Source organism: Musa acuminata, chromosome BXJ1-6, assembly GCF_036884655.1.
Source record: "Musa acuminata AAA Group cultivar baxijiao chromosome BXJ1-6, Cavendish_Baxijiao_AAA, whole genome shotgun sequence".
NCBI classification, from domain to species: Eukaryota; Viridiplantae; Streptophyta; class Magnoliopsida; order Zingiberales; family Musaceae; genus Musa; species Musa acuminata.
Genome location: NC_088332.1, coordinates 379,324 through 401,857, shown reverse-complemented (window position 1 = coordinate 401,857; position 22,534 = coordinate 379,324). Strand labels below are relative to the sequence as shown.

The window sequence follows — 22,534 nt, the reverse complement described above, 5'->3', positions numbered from 1 at the left end:
TTGCAGTTCCTAGATTGGTATTCTATGGTTGCCTTTACTGGTTTTGGAACAAGCAGCATATTATTCCATACTGTTGGTTTGTCTATGGTAAGGACTCGTCCGAACCCATATGATTGGTTAACATATTTTGTATTTTGTGTTGATAAGATAGGAGAGGAAGAATGGAAAAAAACTTGAGGACAAGAAGGATGTGTAGGCCAGAGGAAGAGGAATTGTGAGGAGAGGAGGAAGGATATATATGGGGTGGAGGAGAAGAAGAAGATGCGATGGAGAAAGAGGAGGAGACTGTGATGAGCAGTGATGACGAATGGATGATGTAATCGAGCAATGGTGTGGGCTCACCAGCAGGCATGGAAGGCATTGTTTCTGAGCATTAAAATAATAATAATAATAATAAATAATGAATCGAGTTTAAATTCAAATTCTATAGATAATAAAATCTAATATGGATGGTTTTTTCTATAATGATAGAGAAATGAAAGAGACTTGTGATTTGATGTTATAGGATGGTTTTTTCTATAATAATATGGATGGTTTTTTCTACTATACGTATGTAATTTCTATTACATACATACAGTAGTGAGAAATATCATTGCAGAATGGTTAATGATGTTATAGAGTGTAGAACTTGTGCAGTTGGCATGCATGTGGTGAGAAAAAGTCCTTACATTATATATAGTTGTAAACCCTTACCATTGTAATATGTTGCATTGTATGCAAGCAAGTCAAAGAAAAACAATTTTGAGTTGACAATATATATATCATTTGTTGTGTATAGATCAATGATTAAGGTGTTAAAACATGATATCCACTTATATACTCTTTAAGGCCACATCACCTATGATTCATTTTTTTTCCTTTCAAGGATGATTCTGTTGTTTATGTGGAAATAACTCATCAGTGACTTCATATATTAAGCATGTGAATCACTCATAAAACTTTTTCTTTTTAGGGTGATTCAGTCCAGATATTTTGGGGCCCATTCAGTCTTGTTGGAGCTGAAAACATGAGACCCCTGAAATTTGAGAGGGGTTTCTTGGGCATACCATACCCAATCTGTGAGAAGCCTCATCACCCCTGAAATCTTAGAGGCTGATTCAATCCAGCAAAATGGATTTGAAAACATGAGATCCATCAGGTTTGTGAGAAGCTTCATCGGCCCTGAAATTTTAATGTCCAGCAAAATGGTATCTTTGGCATATTGGAGTTGAAAACATGGGACCCAGGCACCAGCTTGGTGAGCAGCCTCATCACCCATAAAATTTTAGATGATTCAGTCCATCAAAATGGCTTCTTTCACATGTTAGAGATGAAAACATAGGACCTGGTCATCAGGTCTGTGAGAAGGTTCATCAACCCTTGAAATTTTTGGGGCTGATTCAGTCTAACAAATGATTTCATGAGCCTATTGGGAAAAATATGGGAGCCAATTATCAAGTCTATAACAAGCCTCGTCACCCCTGAAGTTTTAGGGGCTGATTTAATCGAGCAAAATGTGCTTTTGTTACGAGAGAGAGAGAGAGAGAGAGAGAGGAGGGGACCAATCCTTGGGGAAGTGCATAGACAGAGGCAGGTGATTGGGTAGCACACTGTTGACAAGCTGAGAAAACAATGGAACAATTGGCTGATACAAAAAAGCGAGCTTTTTTGAGCTTTGACCAGACTCTTCTTTTCACACACACAGACACACCGTCCGAAAGCTCCCGAACCGCTGCGGTGCGGCTCCCCTCCCTCGTAATTTTCCTTGGGATAAACCTCGCTTCCCCCGCTTCTTCACTTCGCTCTCTCGCTTGCTTTGCGGTGGCCTCGACGCACTCTCTCGCCGCCTGCCACTCCGAAGCCCTAAAGTTGTGTCCTTGGCACCAGGTATGGTTCTTTGTTTGATTTCTTGCACCTCCATCTTCTCCCCAGTTCTCCTCATTCTCTTTGGTTCCGTAGGATTTTAGATCTGTTATTTGTGCTTTGAGGCCGGTGATCTGTTGGTCTGCACTGTTAAGCCCTTTCTTGTGGGTTTTCCTGAGGTTCGGGACTCTTTTTTGCCGTACAAAGCTCGCATTTTTCTGGGGCTGGCTTGATCGGTGTTTTGTGATCCATGATTTCCTCGATCGGTTCGTTTTCCTGAGGCCTCTTCAGATAAGAAAACTTGTTTTGCTAAGGCGTCGATGCCCTAATCCAGGCTGCCTCTGGTCCTTTGCCCAATAAGTCCCCTTGTTTTGAGGTGGGTTTGGATGTTCATCCTCTCTGCTGTGGAAGTTCGTATCTTGATGCACTCTTTTGTGCCATGCCGACCTCCTTTTGACTACCTCTTTTCTGCATGCTAATCCGCTGTCGGAGTTGAAATCTTGTTAATGTCGATTTTGCTTGTCCGATGGGTCAGCACAAGTTGCGGACCCAGTCGGGCTTGGGACCGACTGTCACAAGATTGGTGTGGGGATGGTAGGATGATTTAGCGGCACTGACCTGCAAGAATATGTCGGGAAAAGAAAAAGTCCCACGGGTATCCGGTGATGGTCAGCATTTACATTAAACCGTATAGCATTACGAGACATGAAAAGTTATCTGAATCAACTTCCGTTGCGGTTGACATCGTGAGCAGACGACGTGCTTCCTCAGACATCCGAATAGGTGTCAAGCTGGCCACATAGCCTTCGATGCTCCATATGTCTGAGTTCCTCATATCAAATCTGTTTCCTTATCTCCAAGCCTAAAGTTACTCCGAGGTTAAAGATTTCTGATGTCAAAGCATTATATACGTACATAGTAGAAACCATCACACGCACTGTTGATCTTGATAGAGTTGGTTGATGTCACTACTGCACTTAAAAAGTGTGTGATTGGAACTTTCAATCTGTTTCTTGATCTTGCTATATGATGGGTTTTCAAATGAAAAAGCTGTGTAGTTACTTTCTTCATTCCCCCCCCCAAAAAAAGAAAAACAAGGTCTCTAAAATCTCTCTCTAGTCTTTCAAGGGAGTTCTTTGATTCATGTTTTGCATCTTTGTAGGCAGTGGGATTGATTCATCGAATGCTAAGTTTGCCATCGTTGCAGTGAATTCATCTGTGTTGTACGTGATGGAAGATCCCGCATTGAGTAGATCCATCAGTGATGGGAAAAGAGACATTTGATTCTTTTGGTTGGGTGCTGCATATCTTATTTCAACTGATAAGCAACCTATTGGTCACATATCATGGTTCTATAAGCAAGATTTGCATATAAAATACATGGCTTCGAAGACTATATCAAAAAGCAGCTTCGAGCAACAACCTGAAGCATCTGGGAGTCACAAAATAGAACCAAATTCCTGTAAACCTTCACAGACTTTGCAACCAATCAAGTCCGATTCTAATGCAGCCAACATACAAGTAACTATAAACCAGACCATGTCAAAGCATGCTTTGAATGACATCAAAGAAGATAAAGGATCGATTCATCATCCTGGAAAGGCCATCTTTTCTTCTGAAACAAATGATACAGTTCCCTCAGATGGTCAGAAACAACCAATGCAACAAGGAGTTTCCACAGAACTAAATGGTGTGGATGTTAGTGGAGATAAAGATAAGAACTCTGAACAGAGTGGAAACGATAGCTTCGTAAGCTTCGTGTCTGCTAAAGTTAGTGATGCAACCAGCAGTATGACAGCTGATTTCGTTGAGAGCACAAAAAGTAGTTTGTGTAGGCCTAGTACTAACAGTGATGTCAGTGACGAGAGCTCATGTAGCAGTTTAAGTAGCAGCTTAAACAAGCCTCACAAAGCAAATGATTCAAGATGGGAAGCCATTCAAATGATCCGCTCGAGAGATCGAGCTCTCGGTTTGAGCCATTTTAGGCTGTTAAAAAAGTTAGGATGTGGTGATATTGGCAGTGTGTATCTATCAGAGTTGAGTGGGACGAAATGTTATTTTGCGATGAAGGTCATGGATAAGGGAGCACTGGCTAGTCGTAAGAAGCTTCTTAGATCTCAGACAGAAAGGGAGATACTACAATCTCTGGATCATCCATTTCTTCCAACACTTTATGCCCACTTTGAAACTGATAAATTCTCATGTTTGGTGATGGAGTTCTGCCCAGGTGGAGACTTGCATACCCTTCGTCAGAGGCAACCCAGGAAACATTTCTCAGAACAAGCGGTGAAGTACGCTCTACAATTTTACTCCTTGTTAGACTCAGGTGTTCACAACATAGATTAGATATTTCCTTAAGGTTCCATGTTCCTTTGTTTCTATATGTTTTGGTGAGTCCACGTTTCTGAATTAAATGTGTATGTTGATAATGCTGCATAATGCATCATTCTTTTGACATCTTTGTTACCTTTATTCTTTAATTGATTGCTTTGCTTTAACTCATTACTTCTCAAAGCATTGATTCAACACTTAAATACTTATTGTGGAGATAACAAATATTTATTTTGGGCTTTCAGTTGCTTTGAATAGAAATAAGGAAGTGGCACAACTAAACGAACATAAGCTGGAAAAAATGAGATAAACTTCAATGAGGAAATCCTTTTTCTATACATTAGGTTATTTTCTATTAGTAAATATTTTTCTTCTCTTGTTATTGAATATTACTCTCCATTTTTTTAAATTTTATTTTCTTGTCTTACATGAGTGTTTGGTTGATTGATCTCTGTAGATTGTTCTAGGACTTAAACAACATGCTAAATAGTAGTTTTTTAGCTAATTCCGGAACTCCAATACATTCAATGATGTATATGTTGCTTAAATATTTGGTTTTTACAAACTGATTACATGCTGGTTAGATTATTCGTCGAATGAATGGTTGCTAGGTTTATCCACATTGCTTGACATAATTTTTCGACTAGTATTCATAATTCCTACCACAAAGTAAATTCTATGAACAAAACAGTTTGGTTACAATAGTTCACATCCTTTCAAGTTCAAGAATTCTAATCACTTCATTAGAATGAATAAAAACATGAGGCAGGTTGAGAAAGGTACCATATTAAGCTCACAACACTTAGGAAACTCTGTTTCATTTTATTAGTTTCTAATACTTTAGACTAGATACTAACTTGAGTGGCATAATTAGCAAATCAATTTCTATTGAAATTTTCTTGATAATTCCGGACACCAATCTCTGCTCTCAAAGCAAAACTTTTTTTGGATCTGCTATTAGCTGATCCGTGTTTCTGAATATCGTAAAATGCAGGTTCTATGTAGCAGAGATCCTCCTGGCATTAGAGTACCTACACATGCTTGGAATCATATACCGTGACCTCAAGCCCGAAAATGTTCTTGTTCGGAATGATGGCCACATCATGCTTTCTGATTTCGATCTCTCGCTTCGCTGTGCAGTAAGCCCAACGTTGATCAATTCAGATTCTGAATCATCCAGGAGGAACAATTCAGCATATTGTGTGCAGCCTGCTTGCGTCGAGCCATCCTGTATCCATCCTTCTTGTGTTGCCCCTACAACATGCTTTGGTCCACGACTTTTCTCCAAATCCAAGTCCAAGGACAGGAAGCTGAAATCAGAGACCGGGAACCAGGTTAGCCCATTGCCAGAGCTCATAGTAGAGCCCACAGATGCTCGGTCGATGTCTTTTGTTGGTACACATGAGTACTTGGCACCGGAGATCATCAAGGGTGAGGGACATGGGAGTGCCGTTGACTGGTGGACCTTTGGTATCTTCATGTATGAGCTTTTGTTTGGGAAGACCCCATTCAAGGGATCAGGTAACAGGGCCACACTGTTCAATGTCGTCGGGCAGCCATTGCACTTCCCAGAGTCCCCAACAGTGAGCTTCGCTGCCAGAGATCTGATAAGGGGACTGCTTGTGAAGGAGCCTCAGCAACGACTTGCATACAAGCGTGGGGCTTCAGAGATAAAACAGCATCCATTTTTTGAGGGAGTTAACTGGGCACTGATACGTTGTGCAAGTCCACCGGAGATCCCAAAATCCATCGACATTGAACGGCTGCCAAAGCCTGCAGCATTGACAAATGAAAAAGTTGCAGCTACCAAAGATCAGAAAGGTTCCAACAACTATTTGGAATTTGATTTCTTCTAGTGATTTATCTTCACCAGAGTAGTCTGTCGTAATGGTAGAATCTTTGGAGTTACCAGAAGTCCCAGAAATGGTCAAATTTCTGCTAAGCTGAATGCTGCAACGGTGCATCCATTGTTTCCAAATGTCCTATCAGTTCCACAATTTGTATTACTCAAATGGATTCTGGACTATCATATCTTTTATGTTTATCAAGGGAAGATCCTTTCTTAGTCATCTTAAATTCCAGGTAAGTCTTTCTTTCTTGATTCATATATGTTTGCAAAAGTTATTGTCATTTTTGTGGAGTCAAATCTTTTATAAGAGTGAACCTTTTCCAGGACAAGTAATGTGGCAAAAAATAGTGTAGTAAATGAAAGAACTTAGTGAAGGACTGTGAATCAAACTTAACTAGAAAACCATCATAACAACAAATAGTAGCCTGCTCCAATCTAAAATGATGAGATATAACAGGCCAAGAAGATCTTTTTGACACTCCAAATCCAATCCCACAAAGGGTGCGGGAAAGAAAGAAAGTTGGTTTATAGGGTTCGACGAGTCTACTGTAATTAACTGGGCTTTAGCATTTTTATCTAGTTGTGGGTGATCGAGTTAGTGAGTCAGTTACCATAGGAGGATCAACCCCTTAGGAAAGCTCTACCCGTGGATAGAGCTGGAGGTATAACATAATATGAAGCCATCATTGGAATGTGCCTCGTATCCCGAGATAGCCCCATGCTAAATGTAGGAGAAAAGAAGAATTGAGTTGGTTTACAGGGCTGGATAAGCTTACTTACTACCAAGCTCTATGACTTTCTTTCTTTTACTTCCTCTATATTTGTCATATGATAGATATTTGGTTGATGACCCAAACCTTTGACAAGCTTAGCTTTATTTGGAAAAAAAAAGGCACATTGTGGATTAACTTGCCTTCAAAATATAGTTAATAACTACATATATGATGACATGTAGTTATCAGATTAAACTATGAAGACTTGAGATCACAGAAGCTGATTTATATGTTTGTGGAGATCTGGGAACCGTGTTCATTCTACCCGAACTGCTACTCATCTATGATCATAATGGCATGCCTTCAGGCTACAGCTCACCTCTTAATTCTGAGAGTACTATAATACATGTCCACTTCAATTTATCTAGATAAAGATTGCTGTAAAGATGGATTAATTTAGCAGATATAGATTATCAGCTGACTTGTGTTGATTGATGCTAAATACTGTATTGTTGTAACTTGATAAGCTCTCGGACTCGCGTTTTAGCTCTCCTAATATAGGACAAGTAACATTTCGAATGCTTAGGAAAGCCTGTGGGTTGTGACTGTGTTTGACTTTATATTCCAGGTGGATTGCATCTGACGTTGACCACATTCCATGCTTCTCTTCTTCCATTTGTTCCTCAAAACCATGGCTGATTCATCTGGCAAAGATGATGAATGTGAAATAATATTAATAATGATAATGATGGTATTGATGTTCGGAGGATTTGAATTAGGTTTGAACAAAGTCATATATCGAAATCTTCTCTGAGATTAGTTATTTTAGTTCATCTCTATTTGTTAGTTCGACGATTGTCTTCTCCACAAACTCATCTTCATCTTGTCAAACTACAACTTGACTTATCTTCTCGACAAACTCATCTTCATTTTGTCAAACTACAACTTGACCTAGGTTACGACTTATTGACGAACACATTTTCATCTTGCCAAACTACAACTTGACCTAGGTTACGACCTACTCCTCGACCAACTCATCTTCATTTTGCCAAACTTGACCTAGGTTAAAACTTGGGTAACTTGATTCGGGGAGGTTAAAACTTGGGTAACTTGATTCGGGGTTTCAATGATACATTCGACGACTCGGGTCTTTTTTTTTCTATAATTTTGACTCATTTAAATTACATGTTGTCCATTTGACTTTGATATTTTATTAAATTTTTTGAAAAGTGGAGACTTACTCAATTGTGCAATACACATATCGAGATTGAACACAAATACAAGTTAACAAGTTAGGCTGACTCGTGGATGAAATCTACAGTATGTCACATACAGTCTAGTTTTCCGATCCTTATCATTGTGAAACTATTTTTAGTCCATCTCTATTTTCATCTCGCACACACTTTTTTTTTTTTTTTTAAGAATTCAAATGATTTTAAATAATGATAATGTCAAATTTGATCGATCACTCAACATTATATAGTTTGGTCAAAGTAAACTCCACATAGAACTTATCTACTACATTCATATCAAATACTAGTACTACGACTACCTCAAAATCTTTCATTCGTTAAAGATAGCCATTCTTTGAAGACCTAAAACCTAAAAAATTAGTAATAATAGCAGAACATAACAACAATAAAAGAAGAAATGGCTACGTGGGAAGCACGAATATACAACTACGTGGAGGTGTGCACATGACCACTCTTCCCCCTCATTGCTGCATCATTCATTAAAGCCATTTTTAAGAGGAAGAGGAAGAGGAAGAGGAAGAGGAAGAGAAAGAGGTTAAAGAAAGAGAAGAGAAGCTCTCCTTGTTTTGAGGTGTCGAAGAGGTTGGCCACCAAAGGTCCAAATCGCAGTATGCCAAAGATAGAACGATTAAACAACAGCAACAGCCTCTTGTTCCCATTTCATCAGAGATCCACATCTCTCCCTCTCCCGGATTCCTCTCCCTTTCATATTAATCCTTTTCTTTCATCACAAGCACACATGACAGAGATTTCCTATATCAATTCATATATATTTATTTATAATGGGAGGATGTTTGACTTTGTGTGATGGATACACAAAGGAAAATCAAAGAAAAAACATGTTTAATTTTTTTTATAATTTCTAAAGAAATATTTTGTGCCTCACAAATTCAAATATATATATATTTTTTTATTTTTTCATATTAAAAGAAGGATGAATTTCCTAGAATAGACTATCTTTTCATCTTTTTCCCATAGAGTGAAATATTAAAACAATGTATTGTTTGTCCTTATTTTTCCACTGAAGGAGACATGGTTGATAATTTGAGAGGAATTTTTGTGTTATTGAAAAAAAAGGGATACCCTCTGTGAAAAATTAAAAAATAAATTATATTGATACTTTGAGAGGAATTTTGGTATTAACTAAAAAATTGAGATGCACTGTGGAAAATCTAGAAATAAATTATGTTGATAGTTTGAGAGGAAATTTGGTATTATAAAAATGCAAGAAATTTAGAAAGAAATTTTATTCATAGTTTGAGAGGTATTTTGTTATTATTGAAAAAAAAAGGATGCCCTGTGAGAAATTTAAAAAGATATATCGAGAGGAATTTTGGTATTATTTAAAAAATGAGAATCTCTACAGGAAATTTAGGGAGAAAAAATTGTTGTCGACACTTTAAGAGCTATTTTGGTATTATAAAAAATAGGACTCCCTCTAAAAAAAATAGAAAAGAGGCAAAAAAAAGAAAAGAAAAATGAAGGAATTCTTCCAAAGAATTTACCCTTAAAACAAAAAGAATTCCTCTTCTATTCTTCTTTCTCTCATTCCAAGCAATTCCACCACCCTCTTGGTTTACATTATTTTGCTGTGCTTCCTCCGTCGATGGCTTTCAGCTCCACCTCCTTAACCGTGCATGACAGCCACGCAGAGACGTAACGCTATATATCGCCTCACCCTCCTCCTTTTAGATGTCTCGCCACCCTTCTCCCTCTCTATGCGAGCTGTTGTCATGCGCGAATGCCGGGCTGCCGACCCCACCTCGTCGTAGCCACCGGAGCCCTGCATCGGAGAAGATGGAGGTCGAGGACGAGCCGAGGATCTCCGGCTGCGGCCTCTTCCGCCGCCGGAGGTCCAGGTCCACCAGCTCCATCCCCCGAATCGTCCCCGACGCCGCGTCGAGGTTGCAGGACTCCTCGGCCGCTCCGCGCCGGCGCACCGGATCCGACGTCACCTCGATCGTCCCCGTCCTTCCCCCGGTTCCCGTCGTGAAGCCCCGGTCCCCGGCCCCAACCGCGCGTGCTGTGGCCAACCCCCGGATGCCACCGCCGCAGACGACGGCGAGGTCGAACAGTGGATTAATGGCGGAGCTCGACGGTATGCTTTACGACCGCCATAACGCCAGCGACGGCGGCCACCTCGTCCGGGCTTCGTCCGGCAACGTTATGGTCTTCGGGAACCTGGGCAACCTCCGTGGCAACGCCAACTTCAAAAATCCTCCGACCGTGGCCAAGAACACCAAAGGAAGCCTCGGCAATCCAATGAGACCGTCGCCGATTCCGGCATCGGCACCGGCACCGGCACCGGAGCTCTGCCGGGTTCTATCGAGGATGCTGGACCCGGAGGAGCTAAAGGAAATGGGGAACGGGGAGTATAAGATGGGGCGGTTCGCGGAGGCGTTGGCATTGTACGATCGGGCGATCGACATGGATCCCGGCAAGGCCTCCTACTACAGCAACAAGGCCGCCGCGCTCACTGCCATGGGCCGCCTCCTCGAGGCCGTCGTGGAATGCAAGGAAGCCATTCGACTCGATCCCGCTTACCACCGGGCTCATCACCGCTTGGCTACGCTCCATCTCAGGTAGCTCCCATCTCACCTCAATCCAACTGCTGCTTGCAGGATCACGACGGCTTAATCACATGGTAATCCATCAGATTGGGAGAAGCGGAGAAGGCGATCCATCACTTCAAGCAGTCAAGAAACGAGGCCAGCTCGGGCGACATGGCGAGAGCGCAGGCTCTGCAATCCCATCTTTCCCAGTCCAACGAAGCACGCAGGTTGAAGGACTACATCACCCTGTTGAAGGAATCACAGGCTGCTGCTTCCTCCGGAGCCGACTTCGCTCCACAGGTCTCGTCTTCCTCCTTCCATCTCTCGTCTCTGCTTCGATCCACCTGCACAATTCATGGCCATGGCTTTGTCTTGGCAGGTCTTCGCACGGCAAGCGGAAGCGCTTCTAAAGCTCAACCGACACGAGGAGGCCGACTCGATCATGAGCGCCGCGCCCAAGTTCGGCATGGATGAGCACACAAGGTTCTTCGGCGCCGTCGCGAAGGCGTACGTCCTCATGGTCCAAGCGCAGGTCGACATGGCTGCAGGAAGGTTCAACGACGCGGTGGCGGCGGCCAAGGTGGCTGCTCAGCTCGACCCCGGTAGCCGGGAGATCGGGGCGGTGGTGCGGCGGACCCGGGCGGTGGCCGCGGCTCGCTCCAGAGGCAATGATCTCTTCCGGGCCGCGAAGTTCGCCGAGGCATGCGTCGCGTATGGCGACGGCCTGAGCCAGGACTCGCACAACGCTGTTCTCCTCTACAACCGAGCCACCTGTCGTTCCAAGCTTGGGCACTACGAGAAGGCGATCGAGGACTGCAGCACCGCCCTTGCCGTCCGTCCTTCCTACAGCAAGGCTCGCCTCCGGCGGGCGGACTGCAACGCCAAGGTCAGTAATTCCGCCATGCTCAAAGTCTACATAGTCCGGGCCAAGGATTGATGTCATCTCCATTGATCGTCTGGTAGTTGGAGAGGTGGGAGGCATCGGTGAAGGATTATGGAGTGCTGATCCAAGAGATTCCAGGGGATGAGGAGGTGAGCAGGGCACTGTTGGAGGCTCAAGCCAAGCTGAAGAAGCAAGAAGAAGGCGAAGAAGAAGACATGGAGGACACAGATCGGTGCTGATGGTTTCGACTCTGTCACGTTGTTATCAGTCGGTATGCTTCTTTTTCTTCACAAAAGCTCAAATTAGAATTCGAAAGAAAGCATAGACATAATTCCAACTCTGTTGTTGATGACATCAAATTATCTGAAAAATAGTAGTATGGATTTCTGAATGGTATATTTAATACGTTTTCTGAACTTTATTAGACAGTGATATCTTCTTTTGATACGATGCAATGATATATCTGAATAATAAATAATCCGAGATATTTATAAATCAATATAAATTTTCCCACTAAAAAAGATTAGATTGTTGGTGGTGTGGTGTTACAATCTATTCCACTTCCACTTGAATGACTTTGTCAATAATATCAAGATTCAAATGTAAGTACTTGTAAGTTAAATCCTTATTTTGATGCCTAATCACATCCACTAGTAATCATTTCTCACTTTGGCATTTTACCATAGTTTATAATGTGTCTAACCATTCATAAGATTTAAATGGAATAATTGACTCATTAATTTAAAATATTTAATTTTAAATTAATGTTTTTTTAATAGAATTAAATAATTTTTTCAAGCTTAAATAAACAAACATTTGCTGTTCAAACAATACAGAAAACACATTTGATGTTCCTATCCACAAGTAACCCTTTTTCAATTATGTTTCACTATACTAATCGATATCATGAGGTATGTTTTAACATTTATGACGATTTGGTCCGATAAAATTATTGATTCATTAACAATAGATTTGAATCAGTGACATAAGATGCTCATGTAGTTCTGATGTACCAATTAAGATCTTTGGTACATTTAATATGAGACCAAGATCAAATATTTAAACCTAGCACTAGATAATTTTTTGTTCTAGCTTATTGAGATAAACATTTGATGCTCAGACAATAAAATGAAACATGCATAATGTCAGCAAATTCTTGTACAACCTAGCATGCTAAGCTTAGACTTCTTATGACAGGGATGACTTGTATGCTCCTTCCTCTTGGCAATCAAATAAAGTTTTGATGATGAATGATAATTCTTCATTGTTGGTGGAAAAAAGCTGGGGGATATGTGCTTGTTTATGTAAATATTAGCAGCAAAGTTATGTACTCATCATCTGAATTCAAATAAAGCAGCCATTTGATTTGATTTGCTGCAAGAAAGTTGAAGCTTGTTCTTGAAAGTGGAGATGTCTTTGCAAGTGTGGCGTGGGGTTGTTTCTACGAGGGAGGGAGACACAAGTAAACTGCTGCATTCAGAGATATCATGAGCAGCTAATATTTTTAGTGCCAAATCTGTTCTCTCCAATTTCTGATTTGGATTTTACAGAAATGTCTTTTAATTCCTTCGCTTTGCGTGTAACATCCATGATTAATTTTGAACATTAATCTATATCTTGATTTATCTGTGTTATCTTATATTTTGTTGTGGTGTGATCAAAAGGATTGTCAGTGATGATTTCTCACGGATCAAAAGTACAAGGCAACATACTGAGACTAAAATGAATGAAAATAGTCATATAATCCTTTGTAGACGAAAAATCCAAGGGAAAATAAAAACAGACATATCAGATGGGTACCAATTAAAAGGTATTGATGGTAAACATGCACATGAATTTTCAAGGACTAAGTGTAGTCTAAATTAAAACTTCTATAAAGTTTTGCAAGAACATGTTCATCTCAATTTCCAAACCTAACAATCTTTTGTAGAATGACATCAAAGGGCTCTTCGGTGAATGTTGTATGGGAAGACCTCTCACGTAAACCAAAAACAAGCTAGGAAAAAAAATATATTAAAGAGAAAGAAATATAGAAGAAAAATAATTACAAAAAGAAAGAATCAGAGAAAAAGAAGACAAATATGAAAGGAGAGAGTCCAAATGCATCTCCCCCCCCAAGACATTACAAGACTGGTGGCAAATAATATGTAATAATAATAATAATAATAATAATAATAATTTGAATCATGTGTTTTTCTCCTATTCAAATAAAAAAATCACTGTTTATCTCATATGCCTAAATTAGATTGATATTTAAATAATGATAAACTAGAAATGAAGGTCTTTTTCTCTCATTTGTTCTATATTGTATTGGTTGAAGAAAAAATAATATTTAAGTTTGAAATAAAAAATTTATTAAAAATATATTTATTAAAATAAAATTTTATATGTGGTAGAAAAGAAGATTGATATATTCCTATAAAGTATCTTGTAAGAAAGAGATTGATTACCTAGAAAATTTGACAAATTCTTAACTTGTGTTCTCTAAAAAAACTTGTTTGCACTGAACAATTTAATAATTTGGAGAAATGGTTGGAGCTACTTTGAGCTTTGTTTCGGTAATCAACACAATATTAAAAAGTGCTATAACTCAAGAAATAAATCTTATGATACTATAAAGGTAAGTGATATATTGAATTTACATAGCATTAAAGCTATAAACATAAGCAAATGAGGGAAAATACCATAAGGATATATTTTCCAAGTGCATATTAGCAAGTCAAGTAAAACACTTAATTGTATAAAGGTATGATCACAGCTATTGGATGGTAGATTTTTTTAGAACTTATATTCACTCGTAGAAACTTGATGTAATCAATAGACAAGGTTAGACGGAGCAAATTTTACTTCTACGAATATAACAAAGTACAAAGTTGACATATGCCTTTTCAACACGATGGTGGAAGTCATGAGTGAGAGGTACAATTTATATTTCGATTAGTCAGATAAGAACTTCTTAAGAACGTAGAGGTATTAAAGTAGATGGTTAAAATAGGCATAGAAGCAACAAAAATCCAAAGAGAGTTATTTACCCAAAATCATTTAGAGAGATATATATTTGTGATTTGTCATTCATATAGAAAGTATCAAGATGTATCAAATTTTGTATTAGGGATACCAGTGGTTAGGTATGAAGAGAAATATAGCAAAGTTTATCTTCAAATGATTGTTTTGCTAATAAATGAAAGTTATAGCAATAAGTACATAATGACAAATTATAGAATATATAACTTTCTAAATGAAACTGGGAGTACATCACTATATATTTTGTATCAGGGTTATTTAAAATATAGAAAGAAGATGATAATATGTAGGTGATTGTTAGTAATTTTAATAAGTTTACATATTTTGTTTTGTTAACAAGAATTATTCATCAAACAAACTAACATAATCATGTATAAGAGAGACTATAGAGTTCTTGTTAGTTTTATTTCTAATAAAAAATATTCGGTTCATATTGTGTACTCAATTAAAATTTAGTATAATTTCATTCTAAAACAAATAATAAAATTTAAAAATAATTAAAATTTTGAAGGATCTTTTAAGAGTTTATCACTGAAATTTAGTTGGTAGTTGAGATAAGCATATGTACATTATTGAATTTGCCTACAAAAGTAATTATCAGTGTAACATATGGATGACCTCTTCCGAAGTATCTTATATGTGAAAATGTATATTGTTTGTGTATTAGGATGTCGTTCGAGAGTGAAACTTTTTATATTATGATTATTACAAAGATATATTGACATTATCTCTTTGTAATGGGAAGAAAAGCTGCACAAATTGAAGAAGGGACATGGAATTTGAAGAAGTTTGAGATCACATCTTTTGTAAAATATATTTGATAAGATGAGTGATGAGATTTGGACAGAAGAGTAAATTAACAATCAAATGAGCTTATAATATAGTTGAGAGATATTGTCAGCAACTAATCCAAATTTTGGAAAGAAGGGAGCATAGAAAATCTATACCCTTAGTTGCAAATACCATAAAGCGTATATCATAGGGCAATTTGATTTACGTAAATTTCATTTAGGTAAATCAAATTTAGATATAAAATTTTCTTAAGGAATGTCACCATGCAATGCAATGTACAACTTATTTGCATATAACTAAAGAGAGAATGTTGATTCCTAAGATAATTCAATCAAGGATAAAATTAAATTAATTAACTAATTAAAATTCCAAAGATGCCATGATTGGTTTCATCGCTTGAGTAGGAAACCCGCCTTGCTTCTCCTATTAATTGATGGTTATATCCTCATGTTGATCAACGACGACTTAAGGTTTTTGATCAACAAGAAGATCGTCAAAGAGATAGGTCCTTCGCTCTCCTTTAATTATTTCTTTTTAATTTTAAAGTTTTGATTTACAAAAATGGTCCGATCATGATACAATTATTTTCCATTCTTTTTAGAATTTTAGCATTGGTGATTTTAGAACTAAAAAGATGATATTTGTACATAATTTAGATTTATGATTTGTAAGTAAATTTCCATGATGTTGTTTTAAAACTCAGATATTTGATATTTACATATTTGTATTTATAATTCATGTTCAAATAAATAAGTCGTTAAGATCAAACTATTATTAGTAATATGATTTTTGATACTTAATCTTATTTTTCCATGTGATGTTACATGTTTCAAATTTTGCAATCAATTGGTTGTAAATTAATGATAAAAGAAAAGAGAGATTCAAATTAGGTCGAATTCAAAACCATTCAGCCTGTTGTCTAACTCGAGTTAGACCAGTTGGCTCGATCGAATCAAGCGAGCCCAACCGACAAGCCCACCCAGGTGCTGCCTTGTGTGACGCAGGGCCCATGGCCCTTGAGACCCAGCGGCTCGTGGGCTTACGGCTTGGGCCCTGCTCACGGCTAGCTGGGCAGAAGACGCCTTGAAGCCCAACTGGAGTCGTTACAGTCGATTCGGGCGGCCCAACGCTCGGACCCTTTGTGGCTTCCAAATCAATCAGTTGCAATCGGTCCAGGACAGTTTCAGACGATTTCCGGCCAATTCAAGCTGGTTTAGCCCACCAATGTGAACTGATTCAGATCCGATTAGGCTACCTCAAGTGATTCCAGATTTTGATGTTGACATGTGGCATGATTGGATTGATATTTTATTTGTGATTTACTTTATTTGAGACCTTGTCATATGTTTTAAAGGGATGTTTTAGAAGATTCCTGCTCGAGGAATTTGTTGATATATTTTGTTTTGTATTTAGTATTTTATGTATTTTTAAGCAAAGATTAATAATATAGTTTTTTTTTGTAAAAAAAAAGATTGCTGTCATTTTATGAAAAATAATTGAAATTTTTTGTTTGAATAAAAATTAGTTTACTAAGATTTTTTTTTGAGAATAATAATTGATTGTCGCGTACTACTCTAAATTTATGGTGGTAGAAAGACCGTTGGGTTGATCGAAGCTAATAAGATATATTCCCAGTGGCTTTTTTGGCTTAGTCATATAATAAAGCAAAGGGCCGAGGAGGAGGGTGTGCTTTGGAAAGCAAAAGAAGCGTCTTTTTCCCTTCTTTTGGACTCGCCTCTTCCACTCCTCGAGCAATTTCAGCAACGCTAAGAGGATCTAGATTGCCTCTTGGCTTGTTTGAATCCTCCGAGACCCAATTTTGATATGAAAACTGATCATGTAGGGCGGGAGTCAGCCGTGATTCTTCGTATTGGATCCGGAATTTGCAAGATTCTCTACGGCCGGCAGAGAGGGGTTTTTACCTGCTAATCCTGGGAATTCTGGTTGCTGGAGGAATTGAGGCCCACGTGATTTCTCGGCTGATTCGCTCTTGCTTGGCAGTTTGGATTGATCGGTGCCGCAAAAGCTGAATTGGTCCTGATTCGTGGATTGTTTGGGCGATAGTAACTGTTTCTTGAAGGCCTGGCGATGGCAGGAGATGATTTGATTGAGCTCAAGTTTAGGCTGTTTGACGGCACCGACATCGGGCCGAACAAGTACGATCCTTCGACCACCGTCGCCTCTCTCAAAGAAGCTATACTTGCTCGATGGCCCCAGGGTGAGACCTCGATGGCCTTTTGGCCGCTCACATTGCTTGTCTTCTCCTCGCGTTTTATTTCTTTGATTATCTAGATGAATTCTGCCAAGTCCTAATTATGCTTTTGTCAGTGGTGAATTTGATTAAAACCTTTAATTACACAGATCCTAATTGCATATACCACTTGGGTGCATGTCTTGATTGACTATAATTTGTTGCAAGTTTTTTCTTTGTCAAAGCCTGTAATTTCTTGAAAAAGGCATAGAGGTAATTGTGGTTGCTTAGGAGGTGTGACATAGAGGCTTTGACATTGCTATTGAAAAAAACGGGAGAAGAAATAATTTGCTTCGTGCTTGGAGTGGGAACAGCAATTGGAAATAACAATGTTGTAAACAACTAAAAATAAATCGAAGAGGATACCTTTTACATCTATCTTACCTTATAAACAACTAAGTGAATGGATGGGAGATTCACTATACATAAATTTTTTCTCTTTCATCTATCTTACCTACACCCTCAATTTTTCTCTAACCGCTGTTAAAATAAAATTTCACATTTTCGGTCTTAGTACCACCACCTAGTTTCAAATCTTTGGTTTCTAATGCTTGTCTCCGTAACTTAAGTTTAGAATTAATGCTGACTAAAAGTAAATTGTTTTTGAATCATATATGTTTATTTGGAAAGAAGAGCCTTCTCACTTTAATTATTTATGATAAATGCCACTATCTACAACATCATTATTTTTAATTTTTTTTAAATATTTAAATCATATAGCCCTTTGGATTTGAAATTTTTTTCCCTTCATTTATGTATTGTTTTGGGGGCTGAACTCATTTGTTTACTTAGGTACAGAAATTGCTCCAAAAACCATAAATGATGTCAAGCTCATAAATGCTGGAAAGATTTTGGAGAACACCTGGACAATTACTGAGTCTAGGGTACCAGTTTGTGAACTTCCTGGTGGTGTTATCACTATGCATGTTGTAGTGCGGCCTCCCATGCTTGACAAAAATAATGGTATTTTCTGTGATTCCTGCTTTTTCTTTTATGTTTGTTCATATGTTCAAAGTTCAAACTACTTTTTGTTTATATAGTTTCTATTGCCAAATGAACTAATTCTTTTCCAATTATATTCTTAAGTGAATTTCTTTTTTGCATTTGTTATGCCCTAATGCTCCACATTGAAACATTTAAAAGCTACTTTTAGTCAAACTTTTCAAGCAGTTATGATCTTCCTAGTGTTTGAAAAAGTGGAATAGATTTAGCATGTCTTATGTATTAACATAATACCGATTGGTGTCAAACAGCACATAGGATTCAGTTGCATGACATTATGAATTAATTTTCTTACAGGGTGCATTTTGGAGTTTAGATATAGTATTTCTTCTATATTTTACAGAATATTGATTCAAAATGATATCGTGTCAATTGAATCTGTGTTTCCTTAAGAGCAGGCAACTGCCTAAATACCTTTCTTGATCTGAGAGGTCTCTGTGTGCCTTTCAATGTCTGAAACACTATCTTGGGCTGTCTCAAGGACTTTGAGTCCTCAAATGGTTCATGCACCACTTAGCTCAGTTGGACTGTGTTGGTTCAGTTTTGAAGCTGGTCAGGCCCTCAGGCAAGTCGAAAATGGATATATTTAGTTGTAGCCCATGTCATTGTTTCATTTCTTGTTAGGAGACTTGGGGTGAAAATGATCTAGAATTGCATCGACCAAGTGGAGGAAATGAGTTGCTGCATGTTTTCTTTTTTTCTTTTAAAATTTTCTTTACATGTTTTCGTTTCTTGCATTACTCCATCTTTTTGGTCCCTCTTTTATTTAGTATAAATTTCAGGCACTTTGATTTTTTGCACCTTGCATTACTCCATCTTCCTTGCAACATGCTTACAATTCTAACAGAACCATGACTACCTGCCAGTTGCCATCTATTTTCTGGAGATTGTTGATAATGATAAAATGAAACAAAGGAATTAAAAGAATATTTTTGAGATAATGTAACATTCTATTATGGATTTTAATGGACGTGATCATCTGATACATTCTTTTGTATGATGAGGTATACATCAAGAATATATTGTATATGTATGTACTTGTTGTCAAGGTTTAAAATTTCAACTGTACCGGCTGGACCTGTATTTATCATTCCGTAGCCATCCAGTATATGAACAATTTCTTCTGGTCTGGGGCAAAACGAAGCTGACCACCCAGTAAGGTCATCATACTAGCTTACCCAATGATAAACTAATTGGTATTGATACGTATGTGGGAGTAAGCCTACTGCCTAACACTGGTACTTTTTAAATTTTTTCTGTTTTTATAAGGATGAGACAGTTGTTTTTCTCTTCTATCTCTCTCTCTCTCTCTCTCTCCTCTTTGCCTTCTCCATTCACTTTGCCTTCACCTCTGCTCCTCTTATTTTCTTTCTCCTCCTCTTCCTCCTCTGCAGTATCGTCATCCACTTCCTCTGCCGCCTCATCCTTTCTGTTTGTTGCTGCTGCCTTTTCCTTTGGGTCACTGTTACGTCCTCCTCCTCTCTCTCTCTCTCTCAATTCTACCCTCCCCTGCAGCCAGACTCATACTGGTTGGCATGAGAACATACCATGTGTCAATACATCCAACCATACTCCTAGTTTAACTTGAATTTGTATTTAACATATCTGGAAAGGAGATTCTAATTTAACCTGAAAGATACCTTTGTGTACATTATGCAAGTTTGTAAGTGCAAACAGTCAATCCTGTGTGGCCTAAGTACAAATAATCTTACATACATGATGCAGTTATGCAAGTTCATTGCACTGTTTTTATTAATTTATATCATCACTTTAGAAATTTGATTTTGGGTTGATGTCGCACATGGTTGATGTCCCATTGGCAGACTCTGATGTTATTGCTTTCACATTTGTTTTTTAGTTCTCGCTGCACATATTTTATGCCTTTTAGTGTTAATACAAGTTATGGAAGATAAGTTCATGCGTTTTGGTTTTATCATCCTGTAAAAACATTATAAATTGTGATTTATCTTGGAAAAGATTGAACCAAGAAAGATGGTTCTTTGAGTCATCGTTAATTAAACCATAGCACATGCTCAAACTTAGGGCCTAATTATCTGCATTTAAGTGATAGGAAATTAGGAATACAATTTGATGCTGGTAAAATTGCATTTGTGGTTCTAATATTAGGACAATAATCATGAGTTATTGGTCTATACCTTATAACATAGTGCAAATGAGTGACGGTTTCTTTTGTCGATGCAAGTAGTAAATCTCCATTGAATTAGGGTTATTAATTTGTACATTTTCTATATGACGCAATGAGATTCAAATGTGAACAGATGTGTGCATTTCTTGTTTACATAGTCATCCTACCATACAAACTTAATTTTATTTTGCTACCATACTAACCTTGTAATTTCTATACAGAAAGACCACTTGCTAAAGACCCAAAGACCAACAGATGTGCTTGCACCATCCTCTGACAATTGGCCATGATATGATGGAATTTTCCAGTTAGTAACTGTGAATTTACTGATTAGTAGCTTCAGTATTTCACCGTCATCTGGAGAAGTTTTTCTTCGCCACCGAATGTGTTCGAACTAATTGTGCAAGGATGTTGGTATTGCAACATGCAGTTACTCATGGTTCTGTATGAGAACTGAACAATAACATTTGTTGCTTCTTTGGTGTATTGTCGATAGGGTTGAATGATTCTTTTAATTGTTGATTCTGCTAGGAAAGTGTTCTGAGTGTTTTGAGTTAATAATTATGGAACCACAAAGTAAAATGCAAGTATGATGTGCTTCATCACGGATGGAGAAAAAAAAAAACTTCTCCTACTGATAATGAATAATTGGTGATAGAAATGCTTGATTGCTTTGGTTGTATAATAGATAGGTTTATTGTTTTTTTTTATTTCTTTGTTAATGCAAATATGATGGGCTTCATCATGGATAGAGAAAGAAAACACTTTTCCCACTGATGATGAATACTTGGTAAAAGAAATGTTTGATAACTTAGGTTGTATAATTCTGATAATAATATTTATATTACTAAATTGGCTTAATGTCTTCTATTTCTTTGTTAATTATACTTGGTTGTTTACTCATACTTATCTATGTCTTGGCCATTCATAAAAAATATCTAAGAATGAATCAAGTTACAAACATGTGCATGATTTGGAGAGAGAGAAGCCTCTCTTCATACTCACCTTTAGGGCTAAGATTGATTTAGCTATATATCTAATGTTTGTGGAAGAGAGAATTTGGTTCCATGTGGAAATTAAAGATGTAGAACAGTTGGGAAAGGATGAAGTTGGATTTTTCTAATATGGCAGAATTTTTGGTGTCTCAGACTATAGAGATCCTGACATCATTAGGAATATGCTTTTTTAAAAATGTTATAGTTAGCTAAAAGATACTGCTTTATGAATTAATTGTCAATTTTATTTTCACTCTAAGAAATATGGTTTTGAATAACCAAAATTCTTAGAGAATCATTGCATGGATCATTACATGTCTTAATTCTTCAAATATTTTTGAAAAACTTCAATGTTTGTATAATTTTACTGATGGTAAGTAAACTCACTCTTACATTGTCTAACTGACATGGGCCTTTATTTTTTTTTTATTACAATCATTTCCTATTTAAATCACCTATCATGTTCAATATTAGGTTTAATTTAATAACATTATTGCAATTCGATGGATGATAAAAATTAATCAATTTAATTTAGATTGGCTCAAAACACTTGACATCAAGTTTATGAAAAATATGGAAGAATAGACCAAACATCACATGAAAAATGAAATAGGCACATAGTTATACTTAAGAGTTATAAAAAACGATCTAAGTAGAGGGGTTGGTGATGTGATAAACCCACTTAAAACTTGAGAGTTGGAAATCTCATCTCATAAATATTTATCGATTCTCAAGCTTGATTTAGTTAAATATATTTTTTATATTTAAAATATTGATTTGATGATAGTAGTGTATTAGACCCTTACGGTTCTATTGTTGTTATTGTTATGTATCATATATATATATATATATATATATATATATATATATATATATATATATAAAGGACAATAAAACAAGT

The 22,534-nt window shown here is 37.5% G+C and overlaps 3 protein-coding genes across 5 annotated transcripts; all 3 read left to right on the top strand.

Annotated features, from left to right (window-relative positions):
* The first annotated feature begins 1,661 nt into the window (after positions 1-1,661).
* LOC135675486 (serine/threonine-protein kinase D6PK-like) lies at positions 1,662-6,254 on the top strand. Of its 2 annotated transcripts, none has more exons than XM_065185673.1 (3): positions 1,662-1,866; positions 3,050-4,133; positions 5,168-6,254. In XM_065185673.1, the coding sequence occupies exons 2-3, from the start codon at positions 3,223-3,225 to the stop codon at positions 6,027-6,029; spliced, it is 1,773 nt and encodes a 590-aa protein (XP_065041745.1). In that variant the 5' UTR covers positions 1,662-1,866; positions 3,050-3,222; the 3' UTR covers positions 6,030-6,254. The 2 variants fall into 2 exon arrangements, with proteins under 2 accessions (XP_065041745.1, XP_065041744.1); XM_065185672.1 differs by having other exon boundaries at positions 3,005-4,133.
* Positions 6,255-9,672: 3,418 nt separating this feature from the next.
* On the top strand, positions 9,673-13,035 carry LOC135677607 (inactive TPR repeat-containing thioredoxin TTL3-like). The gene is made up of 5 exons (XM_065189968.1): positions 9,673-10,570; positions 10,645-10,840; positions 10,920-11,426; positions 11,504-11,694; positions 12,621-13,035. The coding sequence occupies exons 1-4, from the start codon at positions 9,681-9,683 to the stop codon at positions 11,660-11,662; spliced, it is 1,752 nt and encodes a 583-aa protein (XP_065046040.1). The 5' UTR covers positions 9,673-9,680; the 3' UTR covers positions 11,663-11,694; positions 12,621-13,035.
* Positions 13,036-16,911: 3,876 nt separating this feature from the next.
* Positions 16,912-21,153, top strand: LOC135675485 (membrane-anchored ubiquitin-fold protein 3-like). Of its 2 annotated transcripts, none has more exons than XM_065185671.1 (3): positions 16,912-17,457; positions 18,289-18,453; positions 20,860-21,153. In XM_065185671.1, the coding sequence occupies exons 1-3, from the start codon at positions 17,328-17,330 to the stop codon at positions 20,913-20,915; spliced, it is 351 nt and encodes a 116-aa protein (XP_065041743.1). In that variant the 5' UTR covers positions 16,912-17,327; the 3' UTR covers positions 20,916-21,153. The 2 variants fall into 2 exon arrangements, with proteins under 2 accessions (XP_065041743.1, XP_065041742.1); XM_065185670.1 differs by having other exon boundaries at positions 18,283-18,453.
* Positions 21,154-22,534: the final 1,381 nt, after the last annotated feature.

Excerpts from the sequence above, each read along its gene's own strand:
- LOC135675486 (XM_065185673.1), top strand. The coding sequence starts at position 3,223 with ATGGCTTCGAAGACTATATCAAAAAGCAGCTTCGAGCAACAACCTGAA. Across the intron at positions 4,134-5,167 it reads TTCTCAGAACAAGCGGTGAA|GTTCTATGTAGCAGAGATCC; the intron begins GTACGCTCTACA and ends CGTAAAATGCAG.
- LOC135677607 (XM_065189968.1), top strand. The coding sequence starts at position 9,681 with ATGTCTCGCCACCCTTCTCCCTCTCTATGCGAGCTGTTGTCATGCGCG. Across the intron at positions 10,571-10,644 it reads TTGGCTACGCTCCATCTCAG|ATTGGGAGAAGCGGAGAAGG; the intron begins GTAGCTCCCATC and ends GTAATCCATCAG. Across the intron at positions 11,427-11,503 it reads GGGCGGACTGCAACGCCAAG|TTGGAGAGGTGGGAGGCATC; the intron begins GTCAGTAATTCC and ends ATCGTCTGGTAG.
- LOC135675485 (XM_065185670.1), top strand. The coding sequence starts at position 17,328 with ATGGCAGGAGATGATTTGATTGAGCTCAAGTTTAGGCTGTTTGACGGC. Across the intron at positions 17,458-18,282 it reads ACTTGCTCGATGGCCCCAGG|GTACAGAAATTGCTCCAAAA; the intron begins GTGAGACCTCGA and ends TTGTTTACTTAG. Across the intron at positions 18,454-20,859 it reads CATGCTTGACAAAAATAATG|AAAGACCACTTGCTAAAGAC; the intron begins GTATTTTCTGTG and ends ATTTCTATACAG.